This window comes from Notothenia coriiceps, unplaced genomic scaffold (assembly GCF_000735185.1).
Source record: "Notothenia coriiceps isolate Sejong01 unplaced genomic scaffold, NC01 NC01_scaffold00003313, whole genome shotgun sequence".
Taxonomy (NCBI): Eukaryota; Metazoa; Chordata; class Actinopteri; order Perciformes; family Nototheniidae; genus Notothenia; species Notothenia coriiceps.
This window is the reverse complement of record NW_011336014.1, coordinates 93,883-101,915: the sequence shown is the minus strand read 5'-3', so window position 1 is coordinate 101,915 and position 8,033 is coordinate 93,883. Positions and strand designations below refer to the sequence as shown.

The 8,033-nt window shown below is 41.6% G+C and overlaps 1 protein-coding gene across 3 annotated transcripts in view; it reads left to right on the top strand.

The window, feature by feature from the left end:
* Positions 1 to 3,587: 3,587 nt before the first annotated feature.
* The window catches only part of LOC104941312 (cAMP-dependent protein kinase type II-alpha regulatory subunit-like), a 41,168-nt gene continuing 36,722 nt past the window's right edge, over positions 3,588 to 8,033 (top strand). The window contains exons 1-2 of one of the 3 annotated variants that reach the window (XM_010766399.1): positions 3,588 to 4,246; positions 5,088 to 5,374. In XM_010766399.1, coding sequence (XP_010764701.1) covers positions 5,125 to 5,374 — 250 coding nt within the window. In that variant the 5' untranslated portion in view covers positions 3,588 to 4,246; positions 5,088 to 5,124. Of the gene's footprint in view, positions 4,247 to 5,084; positions 5,375 to 8,033 lie in introns of all 3 variants that reach the window. The other 2 variants (XM_010766397.1, XM_010766398.1) reach the window with 2 other exon arrangements.

Sequence of the window (8,033 nt, the reverse complement as noted above, 5' to 3'; positions counted from 1 at the left end):
CTGTCCGTTATTTTTGGATTGTGGCCTAGTGTTGTTTATGCCCCATTACAATTTTGAACATTTATCTAAGCGTGTTTGTGTGTGTGAGTCGATTAGAGTGTGTTTTGATATAAATCAGCTGTACAGAGCTGCGTTAAGCAGATCCGTTCCTCCGTTACTTTCCATTTCCTGGTTGTCAAATCAGTTTCTGTCTCAGTAATTGTGTCTGTCTGCTTGTGTTTCTCCTGTCAGTCTCTTTATATTTATAGCTTATCTGTCTCTGTCAATTTCTGTCCAATCAGTTTCTGAGTGTTTATGTGTATGCGGAGATAGTTCATAACTAAACACCTGTTTATTTTAAGTGCCTGTAGACACACACATAAAGGATAACAACACAGTTTTTCACATTATAGATGAGGTCCTCATCTGGTTAATGTAATGACTGTCACATTTGTGAATTAACCATTTTTTCCCATTAGTTTCCAGCAAAAACAGGAAGTTCTGTTGATCACATGATATCTACAGAATGGTTTGTAATACAAAACAACGAGACGTGTTTTGGGGGGGTCTATCTAGACTGCCCTATTTGGCAATGTTATTCAGCCTTTTCTCCATTTGTACATGTTGAGATTTTGTTAAAAAAACAAGTGAATACGAGAGATTACTATTTATGAACCTCCTTCAAAATGCAAAAGGCTGTATTGCACTTTTTTAGTTTCAAGGTTTAAACTTAATTTAGATTTAATCCAAGCAAACACTAATAATGAAGGACTCAAATATTTGCAGTTCGTAAACTAAGAACAAATAAAAAAATCATTACTTGAACTGTGCGCACAAAAATAATATTTCTGTCCATAATTACTTACTGGTAAAGATCTTGCTTAAAACACAGATCTGTTATGATTTTTCATAACAGATAGTCATACAATATAGTGTGATAGAGAAAAGCCTTCTCATATCATTATATTATAGGAAATACATGTAATAAATTATAATGAAATAAGGTATCAAGTGAATTGGGGTCTGTTTTAGAGACCGCACAATACCTCCTAACAGTCTTCAAGTTCCTTGAATGTTTGTTTTTTTATGTTAGATATTGTCAGAATCCTAAACATTTTTCATGATGCGTTGCAGACCAGTGATCCGGTGAATTTGGGTGGGATAAGACAATATTGCTGTTGTGGTTTCTGTGAAGTTTTACATTTGAAATTATTTAAGAACAATGCGGGAAAACATTTTGAGATTTGAGAACTATTGAGATTTGAGTCTGAACAGGCGCGCATCAGTCAGTAGGTGGTGGTGTTGTATCACAACATTAATTTGAGACAGCCTCGGTTGTATGAAGGTAGTGTCGGTGTGTACAAAAAGGCAAGACATGAATGAACCAATTTGGTTTTGAGGGTGGCTGAAGATAACAAATACAGATTTCTATTTCTATATTTTATTTGTTTTCAGAGCCCTTACTTTTAAATCTCATTGCAAGAAATTGTTGTGGTAATAAAGTCTAATTTTACTTAACCCCCAACTCATAAGCACTAGACGTAGTTTCCAAAGCAAAAACCTTTCATCAATCACATGATGCACGCCATATATCTTAAGTGGTGGTCCTCCATTACTACTTAATCTGAGCAATACTTCCCCTGATAACAACTTCCAGTTATAAAACCACCATCAGTGTCATTTAAGATTATTTCCTGGCTCTTTTCTCCTTTTGTTTTATTCCCTACATTGAGACACTGCAAGCATATGGTACAGTCTGTTTTCTCTCATCCTCCTCACCGTTGTCCATCCTTATGTTAACACCTGATAACGCCTAAATGGAAAACTGGCTGTGTGTCAGCGGTCCGAGATGGAGATGTTTGGAGATGACAGATACTAAAACGCACACAGTCTATACACACCTCCACATAGCCTACAGTGTACACTAAGTGTCTACTTTCACCCATGTTCTCTATCCTCCCCCCTCTCTCTGAAAATGTAGGCTAGCTCTCCTTGAGACACTTTTAGAGTTGACTGGAACCACATTCGCAGAAACTCCCAAAGGATGGCACTTCTAGGAAAGCCAAGACCCCAGTCCCGGCTGTACATGTGAAAACTCATCTGTCACTGTCTCTATAGGTTGTACTGCTACTTGTTTATGTTCCTGTGGGAAGTGGTTACACAGAAAAATGCACTCCCTTGAGGCATACGCTGCCATGAGTCTTATTGTGGGCTAATACAGCAAATACAGCAAAGACTAAGGGAAGGTTCACAAGCTAATAGATATCAGCGGGGTAATCAACCACCATTATCTACCATGTGAGACTGAGAATTATCCTACTGATTATGTGGTTAATTTTGAGGAGTTTGTTCTGTTGTTTAAAGAAGCAGCTTGGAATCAGTTACACACTCTGGGTTAACATCTTTATCTTTAACATGACAGGAACCTTTCAAATAATGTGTTATAACCAGAGTGTATTCTCCCAGCAGAGGGAGCCTGGACTTCTGTTTCTCATCTGTGTTTGTTGAAAACAAATTCCTAAACCAATCAGAATCAGGTAAGAGGAATTAAATCGGTGCTCGCTGTGGCCATGGCAACGGCTTTACCTCTGTGACAGCTGAGGAACGGAAATGGAAGAGAGGAGATGCTACATGGACGGTGGTGGTGCTTAGCAAACCTCTCAGAATAGGTACCTGTAGATCGTCCCTCAGTGATCCTGCTCCACGTAGACAGGCTCATTTCAGCAGGGGAAAACTGACTGTAGACAAACAAAGTAAACAAGAGTGGGAAGATGGTGAGAGGACACAAGAATCACCAATGCACTGAAGCTGCACGTACAAAAATAGAAAGAAATGTGCAGAGACTGGTGGAACTAGTATGATGCAATTTAGAGGGTTACACTAAGATTTGATATGCACATAGTTGTGTCCTCTGAAGAGCCTTAAAAGTCTGGAAGGAAGGAAAGGATGATGGATGGGTTGGACAAGGGAATAAGGGATCAGGGCCAGAAATTGAGAATTGTAATCTTCGTACTTAAATAACACCGAGGATATAGGGTTTTCAAGAAAGGCATTCTGCTGCAGACTTTTAGCTGTACCGATGTGTAATGTATTGTATTCAGTGATACCACAGCAAAGTTAATAAAACAAACTTCTGTGGAATGATGGGTTGTTGCAGGTCAAAGAGCAGCAAAGTTCTGAAGTCAGTTATATAGGATTGTTTTTATTTACATTTCACATCACAAGTATTATTTCAAGAATTCATCACACTATTTGCAGCACACCCTCATTCAAGAATACATATTAGAAAATACTCTAGAATAGAGAAAACACTTTTTCTCATTAGTCTTTACAAATCCAGGCATGTTTCCCTGAATTAGTTGTATATATATTTCTTTATTTTCTACTATTTCTAGAGATCTCTGCCAAATTGTGAAGGCCACTTCTGTGGGTGTGGTCCTATTCTGAGAATATGAGTCTGCCTTTGATCCCGCCTTCATTTACATGCCAATATCCAATTGGCTGGGCGCTGGGCTGGGGTATGCAGAACTTATTTTCGGATTGGTCCAGCTTTCTGTCAATCAATGTCAAACGCTCTCTGCTCACTCAGTAGCCACGCCTCCTTACGCTGGCTACAGGCAGCGGTTCATTCCTGAGTGTAGTGCGGAGTGTTTCGCCGGGAGGGAAGAAACGCGTGTTCAGTTAATTTCTGCAGGCTTCTCTTGATGTAATTAGCCGCGACACTGCTGGAATAAAATTAAAAAAGGGTTTTTGTCGGTACTCGTGGTTGTACTTAAAAGTGGTGTGGCAAAAACGCTGACTTAAGGAGTTTTCACCTGGCTGCAGCAGCTGACTTATCAGTGTCTCCAGGAGAGGAGTCGCTCGACTGATATCAAAGGACAAACAGGCAGATGCTAACAAGTAGTTAGCAGCTCTGCGAGTTAGCCTGCCGCTAGTCAGCTCTCCATACTGCCACAGCAAGTCCCACCCTCCCCAAGTGCGTGGACGTCGTAAGAGGCTGCAGCTGTGAAGTCGACTGCTTTTTCCTCTCAACTTAGCCAGCATCGCTGTACAGCTGGCTGGGGAGCTAAACTAGCCTCAAAACGCTAGCTCGGCGACACACGTAACATTTATTGGCTTTAACGTTGGACCGGGTTTTAGTGTGGAGGTATACGGTTGATACACTGGCAAAGAGACTGGCTAAAAAGAAGAGACGAAATAAGAGAGAACAAGGAAGACACCAAGAAGGAGGGGACTGGCTAGTTTAGCCGGGGAGACAGATTCTCACGTAAGTGTCACACAGTAACGTTAGGTTAGTTTATAGCTTAACGTTGCTTGACATCATGCTGTGCTTGCATGGTAACGTTTATCCAGTCGGCCACTTATCTGTGGCTTAACTCCCTGCAGCCAGTGCGCCATATTATAGCGTGAGCTAACGGTAAAGGCTTCATTGAAGGTGGCAAGAAAGCTAATGCTCAATGCCTTTAACGTAAGACAACGCTTAAAACACAGCCCATCTACGTTTGCTGTATTAATTGTTTGTTATCTAGGTTATATATGTAAGTATAGTTACATGTAGATCGAATAGGGCAGTAAACCAGTTGTCATGAACATTAGCCACATTAGCTGCTTTGCTAGCTAGTTCGAGCCGGCAACCCACCCAAGTTGACAGCTCAGTTTCTGTCAATGCCGAGTAGTAATATCGCTGAAACCCAGCGAATGTAGCTGTTTATCTCTTCCCCTTCTTGCAAATGTTGGTTTCATATCTGCTGGTGCAGCTGTGGGAACTGTGTGTTCTTGGCTCAACCCTAGATAAGTGGCCGCTCAGTGACAATGTCACAGCAACACTTAATGTACGTCATTACACTACCTTCATACATGCTAGTGCAGTATCTGTTCAGCTGTCAAACTTGATGGACATTATTTCAGTTATCAAGGCTGCTTCAATTCATTTCAGTTCCCCTGTAGAGCAGTCATCAGCCACTTAACATTCACAGGCCACACAGGGCACACTTTGTACCGCCATAGTAAAACTCAGCGTTCAAAGCAACTATTAAGAAAGCCCTGGACTGTGATACAAGTAAGACTCTGTACCAAAACAAATTGACTAATTTTCTTTCCTTCAGCAGATAGATAGCATACGCCGCCACTGAGCCACACACAGCCATGAGTATTGAGATACCAGTGGGGTTGACAGAACTGCTGCAGGGGTACACTGTGGAGGTGCTGCGACAAAGACCCTCAGACTTGGTGGATTTTGCAGTACAGTACTTCACCCGTTTGCGGGAAACCAGAAGCCAGGATGGGGCCGGAGCTGGTGGCAAGATGGGGAAAGGAGTGATGTTTGATGGAGAGCCCATGCAAACAGAGTCCAACGGGGATGATGACGACGATGATGAGGATTCTGACTTTGAGCGTAAGTTTACGTCTTGTTGTTATGATTGTCACCTCTTACGTTGATACTGTCTGCATGAGTGACAGAATGAAAGGCAGCGTAAGTGTGTTTTGTGTCAGTGGAAGAAAAGGTGAAGCTAGAAGTGCTGTCACTGATGTAGTTGGAATCAATGTCATCTCCGCCTGAGAGACAGACGTATCCAAGTGTGTGAGGCCTGCCATACTTGCACCCAGAAAATCCCATTCCAATCAGCCGGAGCCCTTATCTGCCACTCATATAATCTAGGTTTCCATTCTCCTTGTCTGTCCGACTGTCATGATCTAAAATAGTACTTTATATCTTTGTGATTTGAACCACGAAAGCCTTAAATGGTCTAATTTGACTATAAATAGCTTTTCAAGGCAAATCATTTAATAAACTGTTGAATAAAAACGGTTTAAAAAGAGCAAATTGTGCCGTGACTACATAGACCTTGATAAAAGCTTTCCACTTTTTTCACTTGACTTAGTTAAAAGACATTTTTATGAAATTAGCCGCCAAAATGTTTTACCACTTTGTCAGCTTAAGTGGTATGTTGATACTTGAACGGTCCTTTTAACAGGATATGCTCTGAAAGTTAGATCCAAACTGAAAACAGAAATAGGCCCACATCACAACTTTATCAAAGTCACACTGGGTGATGCCTTCAGCAGAAGTCATGCCATGCCTCCTTTTGCATCACTCCCCTGTGTTTCTCACTCTGGCAGAAGATTCAAGTTGCTCCACAGCTCTGCTCTCCTGTGTGCTGCTGAGAGTAGCATGGCCTACATCGCATCAGTGTGCTGCGGAGCCGGGGGCTGTTACCTCGTGAATGGGGGTTCTGTTTCCTCAATGAGTTCCTCCATTGTGATGATCAGCTGTGATGATCAGGGAACTTATCTTACCTTCTTAAGTTCAATGATCTGCAAGTAACATTTCTAATCTAATGACAGAATTCAACAACGCTTTATGTGTTTGGAAGTCTTGCACAGTTTCTCTTCTGCTAGAATCATTGGCAGATACTGAAACACTGGTGAAGTGTAACATCTAGTTGCTGGGTTAAAAAAAATTCCTCAGATTTGTGTACAGCGACTAAGGCAGATTGGTTGAATCTTTAGTTCTAGTTTTACTATCTTGCATTTATAGCCTAATCATATTTATCATGCCCCATATGCACAGTGTTCATCTCTGCTAAAGCAATATTGGTCAAGTTTGGAGATTGATACATGCTGGCTAAGGCTAAGGGTAAAAAGGGGGATTACAGATTCTGTTTCAATGCTCACACAAGTGGGGTTTGGCTGCTGTCAAACAGCTGTGACCTCAGCTGAGGGAGCACTGTGTGTGTGCGTGCACCTGTTAATTCTGAGAGTGTATGTGTACGTGTGTGCGTGTGTGTTAAGGCAAACAGATGTGTTATGACTTGGTTTCACGCCCGTTCAAATTCCAGCCCTATGACGCAAAACAGCAATTCTCCTCAGTGTATCTTGATTAGCGATCGCTTGTTCAGCATTTTCTACACATCATGCAAGAAGGCAATAAAGGACAGTGGGGTGACATTGTTGAGTCTTCTGCCTCGATGCTGTGGGTCACACACATGACATCCATGACAGTAGATGATCAGGCGAGGCTTGTGTACACTCCCCCGGGGGTCTTCCATTTCTGATGGGAACAACACAGGCCTGTACGATGGAAGGCATCATGTGCTCCTGCCTGACTGCTGTTGTAGCCCATAGGTATAAAGAGTACTATAGTGCCTCTAGTTCAACAGCACATGCTCCAAAACATTTCGGCCCTTTTGAAGAAGAGAAGAATAACTTTTTCCATTTAGGATTGCACTAGGGGTGTAATGGTTCACAAACATTTCGGTTCGGTAGGTACCTCGGTTTTTAGGTCACGGTTCGGTACGTTCTCGGTACAGCAGAAAAAATGATCACAAAACATGAAATATTTTTTGGGGGTTTTTAATTATTATTAAAGTGTGAATAATGTATTCACTCAAATAAATACAAAATATAATAAAATAAACATTAAGGTGCAGCATTTTGATGAACTGAAATAATCTGTATTTGCCACAACGCTAGGGACAGAGGTAGCAGATACAGCCCAGGTAACGCTTTGCTAACATGGCACTGAACTTTTTGCGAGTGGTGGAGGCTTAAATGCTAGCGGGAGTTGGGTTTGCACTTCAGTCTTTTTTCTTTTGGTACCGGTGATATTCACGTTCGGGTGATGCCTTTTCAAATGAGTGTGCAAGTTTGATGTNTTTGCTTTGTATGTCGGGGGCGGGAGATTCATGTGATTGGTTGTTGGTCGCGTTGCTCGCAAAAAATCGCCAAGCTTCAGACACGCCCAGCTTCAAGATTTTTTGATGCCTGTAGTGTAGACGGGCCGTTAGCCCCAGATGTTCCCACATTACTCCTATCATTTTCACTATTCGGATAAAATAAAAAAACTAATATAAAAAAACTATTTGGTTGATTGCTTGCAACTATTTTCCAAGCAAAGTAAGTGCACGTTTTTATCATGTGTAACGTTACTGTTTGAAAGGCGGATAAAGCAGCTTCATCATGGCAACTTGACAACAGCTAAGCTAGGCTACTACTTACAGCATCCAGGTGACTTTTCAGAGTTGTTGTGCCACCGTGGTAGGCCAGTTTCTTAT